Raw genomic sequence first — 24,036 nt, 5'->3', positions numbered from 1 at the left:
CTCATAATGGTACAGATCTTATAGGGGAGTAAGGATTAAATGACATCACCGCCCCTAAGGCGCTGGAAACTGCCTGGCAGCAGGAAATACTGGAAGTACTTAGGTGCTGTTACTCCGGCTCCTGAAGTATCCAACGTCTAGCAGGGCAAAGAAATGTTAATTTCTTTGTAATTAAGACCCAGGGAAGGAACTCTGAGTAAAATAGGATGCTTAAGAAAGAGCTGAATTGGGCTTCCCTGGTGGCGCAGTGGTTAAGAATCCGCCTGCCAATACAGGGGGCACGGGTTCGAGCCGTGGTCCGCGAAGATCCCACATGCAGCGGAGCAAATAAGCCTGGGCTCCACAACTACTGAGCCAGCATGCCACAACTACTGAAGCCCGTGTGCCTAGAGCCCATGCTCCGCAACAAGAGAAGGCACTGCAGTGAGAAGCCCATGCAGCGCAACGTAGAGTAGCAACAAAGACCCAACGCAGCCAGAAATAATAAATAAATAAATTTATTTAAAAAAGAAGAAGAAAGAGCTGAATAAAACAACAAGGTCCTACTTTATAGCACGGGGAAGTATATTCAACATCCTGTGCTGAACCATAACGGAAAAGAACATAAAAAATAATGTATGTATATGTATAACTGAATCACTTTGTTGTACAGCAGAAATTAACACAACATTGTCAATCAACTATACTTCAATTTTTTAAAAAAAGGAAAAAGAAAAAAAAAAAAAGCTGAGTAATGCCAGAGACTTCGTCTATCATGGGGGAACAGAAGTATTTTCTGGAGGAGATAGTAGTTTAACCAGAGAGTTCAAAGATGACTAGAAATAGGTCCAGGTAGGGAGGTGGGCCCTGGGAGGGCATTTAGGGCAGAGCGGATAGCAAAAGGGTCCGTTAAGGACCTATCATATGCCTTGTGAATATCAGTAACACGCTTGGGTTTTATTTTAACTTCTTGGGGAAAAAAAACCTGGAGGGATTGGATCACAGGGTACAGCGATAATACTTTAATCTCAAGAAACATCCTTATGCATGTGAAATACATCTCAAAAAGGCAGGGGTTTTTTTACAAAGTTAAACAAAGACTTACCATATGAACCAGTAATTCCAACTCTATGTATCTACCCAAGAGAAATGAAAACAAACATCCACACCAAAACTTATACAACTAATAGTCATAACAGCATTATTCACAAAAACCAAAAAGGGGAAATAACCCAAATGGCCATCTATGGATAAATGGATAAACCAAATGTGGTATATCCTGATGATGAATTTTACTGCTGACTCTTCAGCAAGTGAAAGAAACGAAGGATCGATACACACTACAACAGGGATTAACTTCCAAAACATTATACTCGGTGAAAAAAGCCAGACATAAGATCACATACTCTATGATTCCAACATCATATGACATTTGATAGAATGTCCCAAAAAGGTAAAATTTTCAAGACAGAAAGTAGATCAGTATTTGCTTTGAGCTGAAGGTAGGAATCTAGAGTGACTTCAAAGGAGTATGAGGTTTCTTTAGGTGATGGAAAATCACCCTATGTTCTAAAACTAGATTGTGGTGATGGTCCTAGAGCTCTGTAAATATATAGTAAAATTCATTGAATTGTACACTTAAAAAAGGTGAATTTTAGGGTATGTAAATGATATATCTATAAAGCTGTTTTTAGAAAGATTCCTGGGGCTTCCCTGATGGCTCAGTGGTTAAGAATCCGCCTGCCAATGAAGGGGACATGGGTTCGAGCCCTAGTCCGGGAAGATCGCACATGCCGCGGAGCAGCTAAGCGCGTGCGCCACAATTACTGAGCCTGTGCTCTAGAGCCCGCGAGTCACAACTACCGAGCCCGCGTGCCACAACTACTGAAGCCTGCGCGCCTAGAGCCTATTCTCCGCAACAAGAGAAGTCATCACAATGAGAAGCCCGCGCACCGCAACGACGAGTATCCCTCACTTGCGGCAACTAGAGGAAGCCCGCACGCAGAAACAAAGACCCAATGCATCCAAAAATAAAATAAATACAATAAATAAATTTATTTTAAAAAATAAATAAAATAAAAATAAAAAAGATTCCTTAGGCTGCTGTGTGAAGAAAGGCTGTAGGTAACATTTCCAGATAAAATTCAGGATTACCAGTTAAATCTGAATTGTAGATATGTAACAAATACTTTTTTAGGGTAAGTATGTTCCATGCAATATTTGTGACATACCTATACTAAAACAGTATTTATTACACATTCTACAACATGGATGAACCCTGAGGCCATTATGCTCAGTGAAATAGACTAGTCACAAAAGGACAAATACTGTATGAGTCCACTTATAGGAGGTCCCCAGAGGAGTTAAATTCATAGAGACAGGAAGTAGAATGGTGGGACCAAGGGCTGGGGGAGGGGATGGAGAGTCAGTGTTTCATGGGGACAGAGTTTCAGTTTGGGAAGATGAGAAAGTTCTGGAGACGGATGGTGGGGATGGTTGCACAACAGTGTGAATGTACTTAATGCTACTGAGCTGTGCACTTAAAAATAGTTTAAATGGTTAATGTGTTATATATGTTTTATCACAATAAAAATAAATAATAATGCATATATCATGAAATAACAATATCTGATACATAGTTCTTTTCCAAATGGTTAAGTTTGTAATTTTTTTTTTTTTTTGGCTGAGCCACTGGGCATGCGGGATCTTAGTTTCCTGACCAGGGATTGAACCCGGGCCCCAGCAGTGAAAGCACCAAGTCCTAGCCACTGGACTACCATGGAATTCCCTGTAAATTTAAATTATATATATAAAACAATAAAGTATTTGTGTCTGAAATACAAATCTAACTGGGCATCCCGTATTTTTATTTGCTAAATCTGGCACCCTCACATGAGGTAGAAGTTGCACAATAAATGAGGAACTTGGTGCAGAGGGGTCTGGCCTAGGCCAGGGTACAGATGGGGATACTGAGGCCCAGAGAGGGGCATGCCTTGCCTGAGGTCATACATCCAGTCCTTCCTAGGGCAAGAATGCCACTTCTCTGGGTTCCCACCTCCAGGGTCCTCCTGATTCAGTGCAAACTTCTCCCCCAGACCTTGAGCCAGTGCAGAAAACCAGAGACTGAGCTATGTCGAGCAGCTGAAAAAAGATCAGGCTCTGATGGAAGCCAGAGGGCAGAGTTCCCCAAGAGGGTTAGGAGGGCTCCCCCAAAGTGGCAGCCTGAGCTGGGAGAGGAGCCATGCCCTCCCGCCAAATCAGAGGCCACTGAAGCCAACGGCTGGGCCATTAGTCATCACCTGGGGAGGTGACTTTGCTTCCTGTTCCCTGAGAGATGGTGCCTGGCACCTGGCCGGAGGAGACAAGGTGGGGAAGGTGCTGCCCTGCCCCAAGAACTGCATGGAATGTCTCCTTCTAATCAGCAGGTGACCTGAGCACCTACTGTGTGCTGCAGGCTTGATCTCCAGTTTACAGCCTGGGCCATCGGCTTTCAATCTTATCATTTTTTTAAAAAATATTTACTTATTTATTTAGGCTGTGCTGCGTCTTAGTTGTGGCATGCAGGATCTACTTCCCCGACCAGGGATCGAACCTGGCCCCCTGCATTGGGAGTGCAGAGTCTTAACCACTGGACCACCAGGGAAGTCCCTCAATCCTCTGATTAACAAATATTTACTGCCCACCTACCCAAGTAGAATAATAACTAAGATTTATTGAGCAGCTACTATGTTCCAAGTCACATATAGTAAACATTTAACATGGTTAATTTCATTCCCACGTCAGTTGTTATTTTTCACCCCTGCTTTCCAGATAAGGAAACTGAGGCAGAGGGATAGCACCGGGGGATTGGAATCTGGGAGTGTTGGACATTTGACCCAGAGCTTCTCCTTACCTGAGCTGTGAGGGTAACATTTATTCATTCATTCCTGCCTCATTCATTCTCCCCAGGAGGGTATTGTCAGAAATTCAGAATCGCAGCCCCTCTCAAGACCAGAGGCAACAAAATCTGCCTTTAAATAAGCTCCCAGGACTTGCCTGGTGGTCCACTGGGTAAGACTCCGCGCTCCCATGGCAGGGGGCCTGGGTTCGATCCTGCAACTAAGAAGTCCGCATGTCCCAACTAAGAAGCCCGCATGCTCCGACTAAAGATCCTGCATGCTGCAACAAAGATCCCACGTGCTGCAACTAAGACCCAGCGCAGCCAAAATAAGTTAATAAAATAAATAAATATTTTTAAAAATACATAAACAAGCTCCCCATGGGATTTGAGTTTGCATTATGGTTCAAGAAGCACCCACTGAAGTGTGATTGGGGTCTGATGGTCTTGGGTTTGAATCATCCCTCTGCAAGCTGCGGGGATATGAACAAGTCCATCCAGAACTTTGCAACCTCCCCTATAAATTGGTGAGAAATATCAGTACTTGTTTCCTAGGGTTATTTAGTCTAGGGGTTGTATTCATTTCCTATTGCTTTTGTAACAGATTACTACAAACTTAGTGGCTTAAAATAATGCAAATCTATTTTGGCCATTCTGGAGGTCAGAAGACCCAAATGGGTCTCACTGGGCTAAAATCCAAATACAGGCAGAATTGCACTCCTTCTGGAGGCTTGAGGGGAGAATCAGTTTCCTTGCCTTTTCCAGTTCCTAGAAGCCGCCTGCGTTCCTTGGCTTGTGGCTTCTTCCTCCATCTTCAAAGCTGCAATAGCAAATCACGTCCCTCTCATACTGTTGTGGTCACTGCATCTTCTCTGACCCTCCTGCCTCCTTCTTATAAGGACCCTGTGACTTCGTGGGGCCCATCCAAAGAATCCAGGATGATGTCCGCATCTCAAGATCCTTGATTTAGTGACATCTGTAGCATCTCTTTTGCCACAAATGTCACCATATTCACAGGTTCTCAGGATTAAGGCATGGTCATTTTTAGGGAGCACTATTCCGTTGACCACAGGGATTAAAAGTATGGACTCTATAGGGACTTCCCTGGCGGTCCAGATGTTGAGACTTCTCCTTCCAATGCAAGGGGTGCAGGTTCGATCCCTGGTCAGGGAGCTAAGATCCCACATGCCTCAGGGCCAAAAAACCAAAACATAAAACAGAAGCAATATTATAACAAATTCAATACAGACTTTAAAAATGGTCCACATCAAAAAAAAAATCTTGGGCTTCCCTGGTGGCGCAGTGGTTGAGAGTCCGCCTGCCGATGCAGGGGACACGGGTTCTTGCCCCGGTCCGGGAAGATCCCACATGCCGCGGAGCGGCTGGGCCCGTGAGCCATGGCCGCTGAGCCTGCGCGTCCGGAGCCTGTGCTCGGCAACGGGAGAGGTCACAACAGTGAGAGGCCCGCGTACCGCAAAAAAAAAAAAGGACCCTATAGAGTTGAAGTCCTATTTCTCTAGGACAACTAAATAGCCACATGAATACATAAAAACAACCTTGACCCCTACCTTATATCATACACACGCACAGAAAGAAATCTTAAAGTTAATCACATACCTAAATGTAAAAATTAAACTGCAAAGCTTTTTAAAATTATTATTTAAAAAAAATTTTTGGCCGAGCCACACGGCTACTGGAATTTTAGTTCCCTGACCAGGGCTCGAACCCGGGCCCTTGGCAGTGAGAGTGCAGAGTCCTAACCACTGGACCGCCAGGGAATTCCACTACAAAGCTTTTTGAAGAAAATACAGGAGAAGTTTTTTCTGCAACTGTGGGATATCTTGGAATACAAAAATCAAAAGCCGTGTAAAAGCTGGGTGACCTTGAGCAAGCAATTTGATTTCTCCAGAACTTAGTTTACTCATCTGTAAAATGGGAGTCCTAACACTGTTTGATTTATAAACAGAGCTGCTGTGAAGATTGTGAAGATGACATACAGAATATGGGCACGTAAAGAGCACTCAGCAAATATTACCAATGATTGCTATAAGAGGGAGGTGCTTTGGGAGCTCAGAGTAGACTACATCCAGCATGAGGAAGGTAGTCAGGGAGGCCTACCTGGAGGAAGAGGACTACTTTAGACAGATTGGGGACAGGTCTCTTCCAGCAGAGGTGACTGCCTGGACAAAGGTCTGGAGGTAATAAGCGATGAATAGTGCCAGGTAGCTAAGGCAGAGAGGGCAAAGTGGGTGGTGACAAGAGATGAGGCTTCTTAGAGCCTCAGGAGCCTCCTGACGTTGAATGCCAGACATAGTCTGACAGCACTTTACTCTCAGGGAAAGGGGTGGCTTTCTGCCATTGTCTGGCTGTGTGATTTTGGGTTAGTCTGTTATCTTCATTTGAGAATATGAGGGATATGATCCTTTATTTCACAGTACTAAACTTTAATTTTCAATATTTCAAACATTTAGAATAGATGAAGAGGGTAGCACAATGAACACAGTACGTTCTTCTATTAGTTAGCTACTGCTGCCTAACAAATTACCTCAAAATTTAGTTGCTGGAATCAACAAACCTTTGGGACTTCCCTGGCAGTCCAGTGGTTAAGACTCTGCGCTTCCAACACAGGGGGCGTGGGTTCGATCCCTGGTTGGGGAACTAAGATCCCACATGCCATGCTGTGCAGCCAAAACAAAAAAACAAACAAACAAACATTTATTATGTCACGCAGATTCAGAGGGTCAGGGATCTGGGGGGTTCTGGCTCAGGGTCTTTTATGAGACTGCAGTCAAGATATCAATCAGCCAAGGCTACATCATCTGAAAGCTCAACGGGGGCTGGAGGAGCCACTTCCGTGTCAGCTCCCCCCCATGGCTATGGGCTGCAGGCCTCAGATCCTCATAGCATGGACCTCCTCACATCACTGCTTGGGCATCATCACCACATGGCAGCTGGCTTCCCCCAGACTGAGTCATTCAAATGCAAGAGCAAGGAGGAAGACGCAGTGTCTTTTATGATCTAGTCTAGAAGCTGCACGCTATCACTTCCGCCCAATTCCATTTGTTAAAAGTGAGTCACCTGGGGACGCACGACCTTTGCCCCGACGGCGGCGCCCCGGGCCCCCGCGGTTGCCTCGACTGAGGCCGGCGCGGTGGAGTCGCAGAAGCTGCGCGTGCGCAGGAGCTGTGGAGCCAACCCCGCGAGCCCGGAGCATGAGGACCTGGTGTCTGTGTCAGATTTGTACCTGCGGCTGAATATTTGCCATACATATCCTATGTATGGCAATGTTCTTCCACCTCAGAGTCTGAAGCCCAAGCAAGAATTTCGAGCATATCGTCGTAAAATGGAAGGAATAACAACATTTAAGTCGGATTATCGTCCTTATGAAATAGTCAAACAGCCTCGCCATGCACCAGAAGAATATAAACCAAAGCAGGGGGAGATTGATCTTGGTATTACCTACAAACGGGATCTTAATTCTTATAAAGTGCAGCGTGTGGCAATAGCTCGGCCTTTGGAGAGACAAGTTAAAAAAGGGAAGTTGGATACTGTCCCAACCTATAAAGGTAACTTGCCATTTCAAAAATTAAAGAGCTAAAAAACAAAAACTTACTTCCAGCTTTGAGATCTAACATCGGATCATGATTTTGGTGCATTGCCAAACTTAAGTCTCCGTGGCTTAGGAAAAAACTTTTTTCTCTGTTGTCCAAATAGTATTGTATAGTGAGGGAAAAAAAGACTATTTTCTTGATGGAGAGTTAAGAAACCTGGATTCCTGTCCAAATTCAGCCACTTAATTAGTTTTCTCTATCTCAAACCATGAAAACAAAGGATACCACTGAACAAGCATTATGTCATATTTGTCACATTATGCTACATTTAGTCCACACTGTTCCTTTCCTTCCATCCCAGAATGAGCTGAAACTTTACTGAGCATACTGGAGCCTTTGAGAAAGTCAAATAAAGAGCAACCCTCTTTGCCATTCACAAAAAAAAAAAAAAAAAAAAAGTGAGTCACCAAGTCCAGCCCACATTCAAGGGGAGGGGAATTAGGCTCCACCTTTGGAAAGTAGGAGCATCAAAGATTTTATGGACATATTTTAAAAGCACCACAACCTTACACCTATATTCAACAATTGTTAACATTTTTCCATATGTGCTTTATATATGTGTGTGAATATATACGTATTTGTTTTTAAACATTTGAAAGTTTCATACATCCATCATGACCCTTCACCCCTAAATACTTCAGCATTTCCTAAGAATAGGGACGTTTTATTACATAAGTGCGATACTTTTATCACAGCAAAGAAAGTTCATACTTATGCCAAGATATTATTTAATATTCAGTCCATTTCTAATTTTCTTCATTGTTCTAAGAAGTTTTTGCAGCTTTTATTCTTAACAGGGATCAAATCAAGGTTCTTGCACTACAAGTAAAGATTATATTCTTCTAATCCCTTTTAATTAGAATCTTGTTTATTTTTCACAACGTTGATGTTCTAGAGCAAACAGGTCAGTCGGCTTGGAGGATGTCTCACAGTCTGGATTTGCCTATCTCCTCATGAGGCTGTTTTTTTTTTTTTTTTCTTTTTTTTGGCGGGGGACGGGGCATGCCACTCGGCTTGTGGGATCTTATTTTCCCGACCAGGGATTGAACCCGGGCCCTCAGCAGTGAAAGTGCCAAGTCCTAACCACTGGACGGCCAGGGAATTCCCTTGTGAGGCTGTTTTATTCTTTGTCTATCCCTTGTAATTCCCATAAATTAGACCTAGAGGCTTAATTCAATTGTCTTTTTTTTTTTTTTTTGGCTGTGTTGGGTCTTTGTCGCTGCACGTGGGCTTTCTCTAGTTGCGGCGAGCAGGGGCTACTTATCCTTGCGGTGGTGCCGGCTTCTCATTGCGGTGGTTTCTCTTGTTGCAGAGCATGGGCTCTAGGTGCACGGGCTTCAGTAGTTGTGGTGCATGGGCTTAGTTGCTCTGCGGCATGTGGGATCTTCCCAGACCAGGGATCGAACCTGTGTCTCTGCATTGGCAGGCGGATTCTTTTTTTTTTTTTCTTTCTTTCTTTATTGGCTGCATTGGGTCTTTGTTGCTGTGCGCGGGCTTTCTCTAGTTGCGGCAAGCGAGGGCTACTCTTTGTTGCGGTGTGCGGCCTTCTCACTGCGGTGGCTTCTCTTTGTTGCGGAGCACAGGCTCTAGGCATGCAGGCTGCAGTAGTTGTGGCACGCGGGCTCAGCAGTTGTGGCTCATGGGCTCTAGTGCACAGGCTCAGTAGTTGTGGCACACGGGCTTAGTTGCTCCGTGGCATGTGGGATCTTCCCAGACCAGGGCTCGAACCCGTGTCCCCTGCATTGGCAGGCAGATTCTTAACCACTGCGCCGCCAGGGAAGTCCAGCAGGTGCTATTCTTATCCCCATTTCATAGATAGAAAACTGAAATTCAGGAAGGTTAAAGTTTGGGCGGCACCAGGTTCTTCCATTCTTCCTTAAAATTCGTCAATGCTCTGAGGATAATCTCCCGATCTGCTTAATTTAAACCCCTTGGAGTCCGCCATCGTGGGTCCCCAAGCCCCAGCTCTGTGCATTCTCTTCATTCTCTCCCACACTGTGTGCGTGGGGGACTACTAGGGCGGACCACCGGGTTGGCTTGTGGGGACCTTGAATGCCCCCACATTGAGTTGGAACCTTATCACGTAACCGCCGGGGAGCCAGGGATGCTTCTTGAGAAGGGAAACGGACAAGGCCAGCGCTTTCTCCGTGGAGTCGTAGGTCTGTCCCTCCCTCTCCTGTCACTCACTCCTTGGGGAACGCGGTGGAAGGCGCCCAAGCACAGCCTCCCGCTGGAAGCGCCCTCGTTGCCCCTGGCAACAGAGTCCAGGGGAACCACCGAGACGCGGCCCGACAGTACAGAGCGCTCACTCCGGGCCAGCAAAGCTCGGAGATCTAGAAAGCGGAGCCTGACTGATTGTCACGTGGGCTGCCCACGGGAAGGCGGAACTTCCGGCGGCCCAGTATTTTCTTTCCGGTTGTTGGCTCCTACCGGCCCCTCCCTTACTGGCCCGTGCGCCCCCCTCCCCCCGCGGCCCAGCCGCCGGGCCCGCCGCTACCATGAAGAAATTCTTCCAAGAGATCAAGGCCGACGTCAAGTTCAAGAGTGCGGGGCCCGGGCAGAAGCTCACGGAGTCGGTGGGGTGCGTGACAGGCGCTGAGGCTTGAGGCCCGGGGGCGGAGATCAGCGGAGGGGGAGGGGCGGGGAGGCCAGTGAAGACGAGAGGCGGGGAGGGGCTGCAGAGAGTCAGAGCGTGGGGAGAAACCGGGGGGGCGGGGCAAGAGGGAGGGAGTGGGAGTAGGGGAGAGGGGAGGCCTCCGGGGGCGGGGCAGGAGGGGGCGGGGCAGCAGGAAGTGAGGGGGTCCCTGGAGAGACCCTAGGGGGTTAGGGCGGGCGGTGAGGGAGAGGCCGGGGATGCGGAGAAGGGGCCCAGAAGAGGCATCGCATAGGGTTTGGGGGAATCTAGGTGACCAGAGATTGGGGACTGAGCCTGGAGAAACAGGTAGAGCTGGGGTCGCAAAAAGTCGTGAGGCTTAGATTCTGTGGCGATAGGGGTCTGGGCCTTGGTTCTGGAGCAGGAGGGAGGATGGGTTGAGGATCTGGAAGGCCAGGGAGCCTGAGGTGTTGTTGGAAGGGTGGTCAGGGACTTGGGAGGTGCGGGTGAACTGGGTGGGTGGTGGGTGCTGCGAGGGGCTGAGGAAGGTCTGGGAGGAGAAGGGAGGCAGGTGGGTGGAGATGGGGAGCTGAGGGAGTCTGCTACCGGAAGGAGGTGGGGGGCCTCGTGGGTGATGGCTGAGTGGCCTGGAGGTTCCGAGGGTGACCTGGGAGGGGAGGGGAGGTGGCCTGCATTTCCAGGCCTCTGTGACTTATCTGGGGAGGATTTGGAGAAGAGAAGGGCCTGGGGCCACACTGGAGACTCCATGGGCACGTGTGAGGGGCCAGTGCTGTGCAGAGGGTAGTGAAGAGCTGGAGCAGGTGAGGATGCCAGACTGAGGGCCGGTGGGCTGAGAAGGAGGCTCCACTGGGGGGGATGGGATGAGAAGAGGGAGTTCAGGAGGGGCTGGGGCTGCTACCAGGAGCTACAGAGGGGGCTGGGGGACCCGAGGGGGTTTAGGATGGGGAGTGACTGAAGAAAGAGGTCAGCCTGGGGAGGGGTCTGTGAGGCATAATGGAATGGATTGTGAAGAGGTCGGGGCTGGGAGGGGGTCAGAGGAGAGGCAGGGAGGCAGGAAGGGGTGGTGAGGGCATCATGAGGTAGTGGGGGTGGGTGAGGGAGAGTGGGTGCGTGGCAAGGACATGAGGGCATCTGTCACGAGGATTGGGGGCCCCTGGGGTTCTTGGGAGGGGATAAAGGAGTAGTGGGACAAACGAGGCCCATGAGGGTCAGATCCATGAGTACGGGAGGGAAGTGCAGGTCCTGGGAGCCTGGGGCGGTGACAGGGATAGGAGGCCACCTTAAGAGGGGCCCAGGGAGAGCCGTGGGCCAGACAAGGGGGTCCATTCATTTGTTCATCAAGTAGTGGGTGGAGGTGGGGGGCTGGTGCAGCTGGACTGTGTGTGACAGGAAGGAGGTGGGTGCTGATGGCTGTGTCAAACTGGAGGCCTGGGAGGACAGGAGAGGGGAGTCACATGGAGATCCAAGCTTCTGTGATGTGCCTGGAGCCGGACTGGAGACTCAGGGTGCGTGCCAGGGTGTGTGTCCAGCACTGTTACGGCATGAAAATCCCTGCCCTCTCAGGGCTCACGTTATAGTGGGGAGAGGTGGACAAGTAGAGCAATACATAAACGATGAAAGATCAGCCCTGAAGAAAAATAAACAGGGTCCAGAGAGTGAGCCATGTGGGTGACTGTTAGGTGGTCTGGGAATGCCTCTCTGAGAAGGCGACTTTTGAGCGAGAGCTGGATGAGGTGAGACTCAGCCGTGTGGAAATCAACCCGTCTCTCTGTCTCTGTCACACACACACACACACACACACACACACACACACACACACACACACACACACACACACACACACACACACACAGTTGAAGCGGTGCCTGTCCCTCCCAGGCAGAACACTCCAGGCAGAAGGCACAGAATGTGCAAAGGTTCTGTCGTAGGAGGTTGGGTCTGTGTGAAGAACAGGAGGGAGTTTAGATAGGAGTGAACAAGGGAAAGGGGCAGGTTGTGAAGGGCCTGGCCTGTAGCGTGCGGAGGCTGCAGGATTCTGTCCTGCATGGGATGAGAGGGCTTTGTGCAGAGGAGTGACTGGGTTTTAGAAGGATCCCTCTGGCTGCCCAGAGGAGCCATGAAGCGGGTGAGTGAGGGGTCTTGGAAAAATGACGTTTTTATGGAAAGATGGGGGCTAGGGTGGCACTACGTGACTTGTCTTTTCTTCGACCTGAAACTCTCAGCTGTTGGGAGGGCTGGAGAGAGGGGCCGGGATGGGCAGGAAGCTCCCAGAGGCCTGGGGACAAGAAAAGAGGACTGCCCGGGTGTCTGAGCAGAGCGGGAAGCATGAGGGCCATGAACTCAGAGCCTTGGCTCCTGAGAAGGTTCTAGAGATATAGCACAGATGATTCCAACTACTGGCATCGGGAGAGGGTCCTGAGGAAAGGAGGAGGGTGAGGCAGGTGAGTCAGACCCTGGTGGGAAGAAGGCCATCTCTGCTGGAACGTCAAGGCCAGGTCATTCGCGAGCTAGGTTGGGTTAGGAAGCTGCCCATCCCATGGGTTGATCACCCTGCCTACTTCCCAGGGTGGAGGGGAGATTAAACCAGATCTTTGTTTGTTTGGGGTTTTTTTTGGCCTTGCTGCGCAGCATGCCGGATCTTAGTTCCCTGACCAGGGATCAAACCCGAGCCCACGGCAGTGACAGCACCAAGTCCTAACCACGGGACCACCAGGGAAGTCCCTAAACCAGACCCTTGTAACACACTCCACGCAGGGCCTGCGTGCGGCCTGGCCCGCTGCCCGAGCTTCCGTGACCCTCTGGGGCTTGTGAAAGGGCGTCTGGAGCGCTGGCTGGGAGGGACGTTGCCATGCATAATAGACGCGCTGAGCGACAGCTAGCTCCTGGTGCGCTGTCTGGCACACAGTAGGTGAGGTGCTCAGTAGATGAAGCCTCCATGTCTCACCCTCGTAGACAGTACGGGTGGAGCCTCTCGCTCAGGGAAGGGGGCGAAGAGCCTCAGCCCCTGCGGACGGTAGGTGTGCTCTTACCTCGCCTGACAGATGATGACTCCGAGGCCCAGGGCAGTGCAGGATTTGTCCAAAGTGGCAGGCAGGGCGGGGAGCAGAGTCACCGAATGCCTCCCGAGGCTCCTCCGTCTGCGTTAGACCCGTCTGGTGGCCGTGGTGGCCCCTGGGGCAGAGGCCCATGTCTGTCTGCTGGGGCAGGAGCAGAAGTGGGAGAGGGACAAAAGCTCTTCTGTCTGCCCCCACGTCACCTCACGGTCCCTCCGCATCTCCTTAGGGAGAAGGCCCCCAGAGAAAAGCCCAGCAAGGCGGCGCTCCGGCAGCCCCGCCAGGGACCTACCGATGAGGCGCAGATGGCGGCCGCGGCGGCCCTGGCCCGGCTCGAGCAGAAGCAGCCCAGGGCGCGGGGCCCCACGTCACAGGAGTCCATCCGCAGCCAGGGTGAGCCTCGGCCGTCCTTGGGCCACGGGGGTGGGGACGGGGGGCGGTGGAGCGGGCCTCTGCCCCTCTGTCCTTGAGGCTGATCCTTGACTTTTCATGCATTCCAGGTCCTGTGCTTGGCTCTGGCTGAAAATAATTTCATAGCCAGCGACTCGGGGTGGGAGGAGGGTTTAAATCACAGCTGTGAGCCAGTCCACAAAGGGGCCATGCAGGTGGAAAGGCCAAGGGGGGCTGCTGTGGTCTGGGTGGCATGGATGTCAGGGAGGTTGCGGAGGGGAGGGTTGGGACTCGGGGGTGGGGGGGGGAGCACGGTGGCCTGGCGCAGCCTGGGGGCATGGAGAGGTTGGCGGGCTGGGAGGACCTTGAGCTGGAAGGACTAGAATTTGACCCACACGAGGGTCCATGCCGGGGAATGGTGTGCCTGGCTCACACACTGACCCGTCCCTGCCTCTCCCTCCAGTGAGAAAGGAACTTCAAGCTGAAGCGACTGTCAGTGGGAGCCCGGAGGCCCCAGGGACCAACCCGGTAAAAGCATCACGATGGCAGCATGACACCCAAGGGGCGGCCTGGGGCGGGCGGGGGAGCTGGGAGCCCTTAGAGTGCCCGCTTGGGCTCTCTTCTGTGTTTGGTCTGATTGGTGCCCAGCCCTGGGCGGTAAGCATCTGGTGCTGGAGAGATGCAGAAAGGACATCGGGGTGGATCGAGGTCATCTCTGGCCTCAGGACGCTGGGGATCCCCGTGGTTTAGGGCGGTGTCATCTGGGACCTGTGTGCTTGGCATCTAATGACACCAGGCCCAGGCCCTGGGGGAGGGACTGCACCTCCGTTAAGTCCCCTCCCTCCCCTGTAACCCCATGAGGGTAGGTGCTGTTACAGTTCCCACTTTTCAGAAGAGAAAACTGAGGTTCAGAGAGGTGAGGCCTGGTGCCCTTGGTCATGCACTTCGAAACCAGCAAGGGCAGGACTGGAACCCAGTCTGTCTGAGTCCAAAGCCCTTAGCCTTAGCACTGCTCTCTGCTGCCTTCCTCAGATACAGGAGGGCACCATGGAGACTGGTGTAGTCAGGGAGGCCTTCCTGGAGGAGGCAGGCCTCAAAGGAGAACTTGGCAGAAAGGGTGTTCTGAGCAGCACCACCTGTGAGGCCTCACTGAATTTCAGAATGGAACGGACCCTGGATATTACCTAGGAATTGAAGCCCAGAGCAAGGCTGGGACTCGTCCAGGGCACCGTGACTCCTCACTCTCCCACCAAAGCCCCTCCCTCACCAGGTAGGGGGGCGGGAAGAGCAGGAACGATCAATTCAGCACTTACACCGTGTCCGGAGCTGCTCCACACTTTCCGTTCCTTACCTTGTTGAATTCTGAGGTGGTCCCTCAAGGACATCTTACAGACCAGAAGACAGGCTCTGAGGGGCTTGGCCACTGGGCCACGGTGTCCCATGGCTAATAGGCAGAGGGGACAGCATTGGGACCAGGATGTCTGGCTCCCAGGGCCATGCTCTCAGGACTGTGGCACTCGGGCGGCTCGGGGTGGCCTCTGTCCACAGTCTAGGCTCAGACACCCTCACCCATCCTCCCAGGCGCCCAAGCCCAAAGAGGAGGGCTCAACCCACCTTGCAGTGCCCGGAGTGTACTTCACCTGCCCGCTCACAGGGGCCATCCTGAGGAAGGACCAGCGGGATGCCTGCATCAGAGAGGCCATTCTCTCGGTGAGTGCCGGCCCCGGTGCAAGAGCCGCCCCCCGGGAGCCCGGGTGGCACAGAGCATATGCTGTGGTTCTGTTCTAACCTCTCTAAAGAGGGAATGCTTACCTGAGGGACAGAATTCAAGATACAGAAGGGTAGGCGGGGAAAAGCCGCCTCCCACTCACCTCGCGGCCATTCTCCCTGAGGCAGCAGCTGTAAGTAGTCTAGGCCCCTTTTCAGAGATGCTCCAAATATGTACAAACCACCGATACGTCTATATCTGCCACACGTGCTGTGTGTTTGTTTTACGTAAAAGGTAATGTACCGTTCACGCCTGACGTGGAAACTGCTAGGTATTATATCAGTGCAGAAAGAACTTCCACATTTTTTTCCCCTTGAAACTCTGTATTTGGAAATAATTTCAAACCTAAAGAAAAATCGCAAGGAGAACAAAAAGAACACGTGAACATCCTTTAATCAGGGTGGGAGTGTCCTATTACTGTTCTGACAGATTACTACGAACTTGGTGCCTCCAGACAGCATGCCTCTTATAATTCGGGAAATCAGAAGTGGGCCTTGGGTCTCACGGGGCCACACTCAAGCTGGCCGCAGGGCAGTGTGCCTTCTGGGAGCCCTAGGGGGAGTCAGGCTGTCTGTACTCCATGGCTCCTTCTCTGTCTTCACAGCCAGCGGTGCCAGGCCAGGTCTTTCCCAGCTGCCATCTCTCTGCTTCTCTGTCTCTCTCTTCCCCCTTTTAAGGGCCCTTGTGATTCCATTGGGCTCACCTGGCTAATCCAAGCTAATCTCTAATCCCCCTATTTTAAGGTCCACTGAGCAGCAGCCTTAACTCCATCTGTCACCTCCACACCCCCTGACCCATAACATACTCCCAGGTTCCAGGGATCAGGTCACAAATATATATGTCATTCTGCCCACCTTACTCACATTTGCCAGTTGCTAACATTTTTACCCCATTGGCTCTCTCACGCCTCTCTGTTTTTTTCTGAGCGGTTAGAAAGCCTGCATTCTCCACAGTGACTGCGTGATGACTCACGGCAAATTGTTCCCTGACTCTTTAACCAACCCCGTGTTGGTGTTGATAAGCGCGTAGGAAGTTTCCAGTCTTTTGCTAGTGAGGACAATATTTATGATGAAAACCTTGTCTGTACACCACTTTGAGCTGTAGGCTCCATTCCAGAAGCAGAGTTGCTGGGACAGAGGACAGCGTGTAGGGCTTTGGAGAGTTGTCACCAGATGAACCTCCATGTGGGTTGTCCTGATTCACACTCACCCAGCAGTGTGTGAGAAAATACCCATTTCCCTGTCCCCTGTTGTCACTGTGGGTTACCAAACATTTTTTGTCTTTACCCAAACTGATTGGTAAAAATAATATCTCAGCATAGTTTTAGTTTGCGTTTCCTTTTTTAGGCTTAGGTTGGCTGTGTTTTCATATGAGAATGCATCCTTTGCCCATTTTTGTGTTGGGTGGTGTTTTTTTTTTCTTATTGATTTGTAGGCACTCTTTACATATTAGGAAAAACTAGCCTTTTGCCTGTGATCTGAGTTGTGAATATTTTTCTCCAGTTGTTTACTTTTTAGAGTTGGCTTATGGTCATATGGCCATGTAGAAATTTTTAATCTCTATGTAATTCAATGTGTCAGTCTTATTTTATGGCTTCTGGGTTTTGTGACCTACTTAGGAAGGCCTTCCCCACTTCAGGATTAAAACAACTCTTCCATGGTTTTTCTAGTGCTTTTCTGTTTTGCCTTTTGTTGTTTGCTGTGTTTAATGTTTAAAGCTTTGATCCCACTAGAATTATACCTGTGTAGAACAGGACGCATGGAACTAGTGTTATTCCTTTTTTTTTTTCCGGATAGTTATCCAGTTTTCCCCAATCCTCATTTATTGAAACACCTGTCTTTTGGCCACCGTGAAATCTGCCATTATCACAAAGTAAATCCCTACATGGATTCGGTTCCTTTCGGGATGTGTCTGTTCTTTTGTCCCCTTGTCCGTTCGTGCGCCCTGGTCCTAATTTAAACGAGGCGGCAGGCTGCCTGGGAACATCTGAGAACAGCATTTGGAGCTGCAACTCTTCCCTGGGTGGGTGGGTGTGCTTGTCCTGAGGAGGCTGGAGTAGGGGGCGGTCAGCCTGGCTCAGCCTTGTCCTGAGAATGCCCCCCATCTTACTGCTGCTTCTCTGCAGACCCGATTTCTCTGCCCTTCCACATATTTTTGTCCTACCCTGGCAACTTACTGGCAGACTGGGCTGGGTCCCAATTTGAAGTTCCCAGGAGAGCTGGCCCAGTTCAGATCAGACAACTAAGTGACACAGTGTGGCTGCTGAAGGCTCACCCCAGTGTAGCTGAGGGAAGGTAGCTGGGGCAGGGTGGAAGCCCCACAGCTGCCTTCCAGGAGCTGTGGCTGGGCTTCTGCAGGGCTGCCCAGGGGTAGATCTGAGGGGGCCAGGTCTTCTGTGCTCTTGATTCATCACCTCTGGTGACCCAGCTGTTCACCCCCACCATTTTTTTTTTCTTTTTGGCCACACCTTGCGGCATGTGGAACTTCCCCGACCAGGGATCAAACCCGTGGCCCCTGCAGTGGAAGCACGGAGTCTTAACCACTGGACTGCCAGGGAGGCCCCACCCCCACCATTATCCAGGCAGAGCAAATGACTTTGGGGCTGATGCGGGTGCCAGCCCCACTCGCCACGTAACTAGTGACTTTCTGGGGCTGCAGAGAAACACCACCATACGGTGTGGCCGTGTGCAGTGGCTGTCCAGAGCGTGAGCAGATCTGCTGCCCAGTCTTGCCCCTCGCCTTAGTTTTCCATTCTTAGCCTCTCCTCGCTGGGGTGCTGTTCGCAGGGTCCCATGGGGACCGGTCAGTGATGTCTCCACTATCTTGCCTCCCCCAGCAGTGATCAGGCAGCCACAGGTCACAGACCTCTTTTGCGTCCTGTCTCTGCCACCTCCGTCTGTTTCTAGAACGTCCCTCGTAGGGATGGGGGATGAGGAGGGACGGCAGGTCCGCGGTGGCTGGCGGGTCCCAGGCACTCAGCTGCTGCGCCCTTGGTGGCACTCAGTGCTGGCGTTGGGCGCCAAAGCCAGAGCGGTAGGCAAAGGTCTGTGTCACGCCGACCCGAGGGGTGGCGTAACCTGGGCTGCCATCGCCCCCTTTTCCCTAGACGTGAGGACAGGGCTGAGGCCCCAGGCTGGAGTCATCAAAAGGGTTTTCCTCCTCCTTTTTCTGCTGTTGAATTTGCTTCCGTCCCACGCTAGGGCCTGCTGTGAGACAGTTCTTACTTTTGTCACCGGTGTCACTGCTGCCACCTGAGTGCTGAGACCTGGCTGCTTGGCTGGCATGGCCTCCAGGCCCTGAGGTGGACGCTTTCTGACTCAGCTTTCCTCCCTCCTCCCAGCACTTTTCCACTGACCCAGTGGCCGCCTCCATCATGAAGATCCACACGTTCAACAAGGACCGGGACCGGGTGAAGCTGGGCGTGGACACCATCGCCAGGTGAGTGGGTGGCCCCCTCCCACTGGGGTGCCAGCTCCTGGGCCTCCATTGCGATCGGCTGAGGGGCCCCAGAGGGAGCACGGCCCTGGGAGTGAGGCCAGGCCCCACCCTTCACTCCCCCTCGCCCTTGGGGAAGGGCCTTGGCCTCTCTGGGCCTCAGTTTACCAGTGTTTAGCATGAAGAGGTTTACTGAATCGGGGGTTCCCAACCCTGGCTTCCCTTTGGGATCATCAGAAGAATGTGAAGCAGGCAGGGTCTCACCCGCCGCCAACTCCTCTGATGGGAGCAGGTCGGGGGCGGGGCCAGAAGTTTGTTGCTCAGCAACCCGCAAGCCGGCTCTGGGGACCCATCAGCTCTGGCTCTGCCTGCTCCACCCCCACCACGGTGGCTCCTTGGTGCCCTCAGGGGGAGGCAGGACCGAGGAGGAGGCCCCGTGTCTGGGGCACCAGGGGGTTGGGCTCTATGGGGTGTACAGGGTGTGACGGCAGCCTTCCTGGGGGTCACTCTTAGCACGAGCCGGTGTGGCTCTGAGCTGCTCTCCCCTGTCTGCCCAGGTACCTGGACAACATCCACCTGCATCCTGAGGAGGAGAAGTACCGGAAGATCAAGCTTCAGAACAAGGTGTTCCAGGTGAGGGCTGCCACCAGAGTGACTTAGCCTGGGGTGGCCGGCGTGGCCGGGCCTGTGAGGCCACCCAGGACCCAGGCTGGCGGTGGGAGCAGCTGGGCTGCAGCCAGCCAGTGGCGGCCAGAGCCGGCTGCAGAAGGGCCCCTGCAGGGCTTGGGAGTTGAGGTGGGCAGAAGGTGCCAGGCGGGGAGGGAGGGCTTCGTGAGCGCAGGACGAGCACAGTACGCATACGCTGTCTGCTCTCGCCACCAACCCACGGCGTGACTCGACTTTTCTTTGAATTAGCTGGGAACACATCGGCACTGGGGAGATTTTTCACGCAAACGCAGACTTTTGGTTTCTGTGGAGAAATCGCAGGGTCCTAGCACTCTGGCCCGTGGTACCCGTGCAGCTGGCGGGGCCCCGCTCTCTCCTGGGGGTCCCCACCCACATCCAGCATCCCAGGGCCTGCCTCCCCCGCTTCTGGGGACTCCCAGGCTCCACTGTCCTTTGGCTCTTCAGCCTCCTTCACCCTGGTGTTGACCTTTTGGGATCCCAGGCCCTCTGTGAGCTCACCCCTGCAGACAGCTTTGGGGGTTCATCCTGTCCAGGGGCAGCGGCCGCTCTGAGACTGGGGACTCTGGGCCAGAAGGGCGGGGTGGGCAGTGAGGCCGGTGGGGCACGAGGAGGCCTCAAGGGTCCCGCATGACCTCTGGCTCCGCTCTCAGGAGCGCATTAACTGCCTGGAAGGGACCCACGAGTTTTTTGAGGCCATCGGCTTCCAGAAGGTGCTGCTTCCGATCCCCGACCAGGGTAAGAGAAAAAGAGAAGAGCCGTGGCTGAGCCCAGGGGCAGGGGTGGGAGGGGCCCGGCTCGGGGGTCTCCCTGCCACGGCAGAGTGACATGCCCACGTGTCCCAGAGGGCCCCGAGGAGTTCTACGTGCTGAGCGAGGCCGCCCTGGCCCAGCCCCAGAGCCTGGAGCAGCACAAGGAGCAGCTGCTGCGCGCCGAGCCCGTGCGGGCCACACTGGCCCGCCAGCGCCTGGTCTTCCGGCCCTCGCCCCTGGCCTCCCATTTCGACCTGCCTGCGGACTTCTTCAGCCTCACGGCGGAGGAGCTCAAGCGAGAGCAGCGGCTGCGGTCAGAGGCCGTGGAGCGGATGAGCGTGCTGCGGACCAAGGCAATGCGCGAGCGGGAGGAGCAGAGGGAGATGCGCAAGTACACATACACGCTGCTGCGCGTGCGCTTCCCCGACGGCTGCCTCCTCCAGGGTGCGTGCTGGGTGCTGGCGATGCCGCCTGGGGTCCACTGTGCGCCGGCAGGAGCAGGCTGCTCTGGTCTGAGCTCGTCCCGGGGGAGGAGGCCGAGGGCTCAGGGGTGCTCCCACGAGCTCCAGCGCCACACTTGTCCCCCCGCCAGGGACCTTCTACGCCCGGGAGCGGGTGGCAGCACTGTACGCATTTGTCCGGGAGGCCTTGCTGATCGACTGGCTGCCTTTTGAGCTGCTGGCCTTGGGAGGGCAGAAGTTGTTGGAGGATGAGAACCTGGCCTTCAATGAGTGCGGGCTGGTGAGTGACGGGCTCCCCGCACAGCGGAACTGGGTTTTCTGGGTTCTTGTTGAATCAGCACAAACCCCCGAGGAGGGGGATGCTCTTCAGTTGGAGGTGGCATTAGGGGAAGGGGTCCTGGGGCCAGGCTCCCTGGGTGTGAGTCCCACCATTCCACTTCCTTGCCATGTGATCTTGAGTAACTTCTCTGTGTCTACAAAATGGGAATGTGCCCAGTGTGTTAGAGTCCTCTGTGGCGCAGAGCCAAGGTGGCATTCAAAATGCAAGGAATTACTGGGGAGGGTATAGGAGGGGGCTGGAGGGTGGTCAGACCCTGATTCAGGGAGGCCTGGACAGGAAGTCCTGACTGCTGCCCAATGTTGGGCTGGCTTCAGCCAGGCCAGGGGGTGTCCCTGAGCCCGGGTCATCATCAGAGAAGTCCCTGTTATATGAGAATGGACTGAGTGCATGGGTGTGCCATCAGCGGCGGGGAGCAGTCCCGGCTCCAGCAGGAAGATCTGAACGTGAAGCGGGAGCTCTGTCACATAAAGGCCAGAGCGAGGCTGAGGCTTCTTACCCCACTGCAGGTGCCCTCGGCCCTCCTGACCTTCTCGTGGGATGCAGCCGTGCTAGCAGACATCAGGGCTGCGGGGGTCCAGCCAGACTCATCTGTCCTGAAACCCGAGCTCCTGTCGGCCATCAAGAAGCTCTAATGAAATAAAAGCAAGGTTGGCTTCAGCCCCTGTGGGTCTGTCTCATGCTCTCTCCCTGCTTCCTCCACATTCCCCTCGTCCCCGGTCCCCCCACCACTCCGGGGCCTCCCAGCTTCCTCCGGAACCTCCTCCTGCCCACGGGTACCACAGGCATGGAGAGGGGTGCTGGTTGGCCCGTGGACGCGTGCCGAGACTGCCACCTGGATGGGGCAGCCTCTAGTAGCCTGCTTAGAGAAGCCCGGGCCCAGTCCCCGTGTGCTGTGGCCTCGGTGGCTGTGGCTAGCCCTGAGGTGACTGGCACAAGAATGAGACACTGGGCCTGTCAGGACACGGTGTGTAAAATTCTAAACCTGAATAAAGTTTCCCGGTGGTGAGTTGAGGCCGTGGGAGGCGGTGTAGGGTGGCAGCTCTGCAGAGCCACCAGCAGGTGAGGCCCGGCCGTGGCTCCCGGTGAAGTGGGGCCAGGCGGACACCCTGAGGCCACCTGGGCACCCAGGAGCCCCTCATGTCCGAGGCGAGCTCTTCACTTCCCGCACCTTCCTAATTGTCGTCCCCACCGGCCTGATGAGCCAGCCCTGCTGAGCGCTTCCCAGGGCCCCGGAGCCTTGCAGGCCCCACAGGGCAAGCTCCCCCAGATGTCCACATCCTCCTTCCTGGACCTGTGAATGCGTTACTCTATGTGACACAGGGACTTGGCCTGTGATTGAGGATGAGACGGGAGATGGCCCTGGGTTAACCTGGTGAGTTCTAATGCGTGGAGGAAAACAGAAGGGATGGGGAGATGTGGAGGAAAGGGCCACGTGCCAAGGATTCGGGTTGGCTTCCAACAGCTGGAAGAGGAACAGAAACAGATTCCCTCTAGAGCTTCCAGCGGGAACCAGCCCTGCTGACACCTGATTGATTCTGAGCCAGTGAGGCCCTTGTCAGACTTCCGCCCCCCAGAACTGCCGGTAGAACAAGTCTGGCGGTTTGTTGCAGCAGCCGTGGGGAGCCAACGCAGACAGGGGGACCAAGGCCTGGAGGGTGTGGGCACTCGCCCCCGGTCACACCTCTGCCGGGAGACACCTGAGCCCCTGCTCCTGACCGCTCATCTGGATCGTCCCCTCCCTCTCACCCGCAGCCTGGCCCCGGGCTGTGGCCCCTAGCCTTCACGGAGGCCAGTGGTGGCTGGTTCTCTGGCCACTGTGAGATTAAAGCATCTAGGCCCCAGATGTGATTAAAACAAAATTCCCTGGTAACGCCGTCAGCCACACGTGCTTTGCCTCCCACCTGGGCCGCCGGCAGCTCTGTTCCCACGTGCGGGCAGGACCTAGGCCCATCCTCCTTTGCTGCCTCATCTCCGGAACCCAGCACTGCCTCGGCTTGATACCCTGCTCTCGACTCCCACTAGGAGTCGACTGCAGATTGTCAGGTGGCAACTAAAACGGTTTAAGGCGACGTGACCGCTGCAGGTAGTCACATCACAGGTGGAGTCACACCTGCGTCCTCTCCCTGTGCCGGCACTCAGCTGCACCCCACATGCAGCATCTCGTCCTGGATGGGGCCAGGATCCTCACCCCACAACTGGGGTGCTTGTCAGCCCCACCCGTGCAGAGCTGGAGAGGAATGGGACCCCTCCGGGAGGATTGGGGTGCTGCCAGGAGAGGCAGGCCCGGCAGGGACCTGGCCACCACACGGCAAGCTCCCCGTGGCTGGGGTCGTGTCGCCCTGTCTCGGGTGCATCCACAGTCAACACTGAACCATTCTTCACAATGAGATGCCAGCCGACTCTTCTCTCTCGGGAACAGCGGCAACAAAGACAGCATGATGTTAAGGGCCGGCAGACAGGAGCCCGGTTCCGATGGAGTCTGTGAATTCTGCCAAAATCTCAGCTGCCCCAGGCCCTCAGAGCATGCTTGAACGCCTCTGCAGGGCCTATCACAGCCCCGTCCGAGGGCTGCTCCAGGGCCTCGGAGGCCAGGGCTCAGCAGGTGCCGTGGCTGGCTCCATGCTGCTCAGCTTCAACACTCCTGAGGGGTGGCCTGACCCAGAGGTCGGTTCTGGAAGCCAGGATTCAGCTCCTGGAGGTTGGGAATACCTCTGCTCGCCGACCCGAGGGGCAGGAGGGATTAACCGGCGTAAACCACCTGCTGAGAAGCCCTCACCTTGAACTAGGTCAGTGGGGAGGTTGAGGATTTCACAACAAAGAGGTGGGACAGCGCTTTTGCAAAGCGTAAAGCTTTATAGACATGCCACATGTCTACGCGTGGCAGGGACGGGGCAGCGGGGTGGGGAGTGGACACCCGACGGCACAGAGCGCCGGGCTCGGGCCCAGGGCAATGGACGCACCACTCACAGAAGTGACGTGTTTGAAAAGACGACAGACATGCTAGGTCAGTCTAGACGATAGTTTATACACATCCATGTCAGGTCCGGATGCCACGCCGCACCCAAGGGGCTT

At 53.6% G+C, this 24,036-nt stretch overlaps 1 protein-coding gene across 1 annotated transcript; it reads left to right on the top strand.

Annotated features, from left to right (window-relative positions):
* The first annotated feature begins 9,893 nt into the window (after positions 1-9,893).
* UBXN6 (UBX domain protein 6) lies at positions 9,894-21,621 on the top strand. The gene is made up of 10 exons (XM_082835314.1): positions 9,894-10,048; positions 13,364-13,527; positions 13,988-14,052; positions 15,106-15,234; positions 18,633-18,730; positions 19,285-19,360; positions 20,065-20,149; positions 20,257-20,607; positions 20,756-20,904; positions 21,471-21,621. Exons 1-10 carry the CDS (start codon positions 9,966-9,968, stop codon positions 21,594-21,596), a joined length of 1,326 nt encoding a protein of 441 aa, XP_082691440.1. The 5' UTR covers positions 9,894-9,965; the 3' UTR covers positions 21,597-21,621.
* Positions 21,622-24,036: the final 2,415 nt, after the last annotated feature.

The sequence above is a fragment of the Leucopleurus acutus genome, assembly GCF_964270905.1.
Source record: "Leucopleurus acutus genome assembly, chromosome: 3".
Lineage (NCBI taxonomy): Eukaryota > Metazoa > Chordata > Mammalia > Artiodactyla > Delphinidae > Leucopleurus > Leucopleurus acutus.
The sequence above is the reverse complement of the archived record's forward strand: the minus strand, read 5'-3'. Positions and strand labels throughout refer to the sequence as shown.

Excerpts from the sequence above, each read along its gene's own strand:
- UBXN6 (XM_082835314.1), top strand. The coding sequence starts at position 9,966 with ATGAAGAAATTCTTCCAAGAGATCAAGGCCGACGTCAAGTTCAAGAGT. Across the intron at positions 13,528-13,987 it reads GGAGTCCATCCGCAGCCAGG|TGAGAAAGGAACTTCAAGCT; the intron begins GTGAGCCTCGGC and ends CTCTCCCTCCAG. Across the intron at positions 14,053-15,105 it reads AGGCCCCAGGGACCAACCCG|GCGCCCAAGCCCAAAGAGGA; the intron begins GTAAAAGCATCA and ends CCATCCTCCCAG.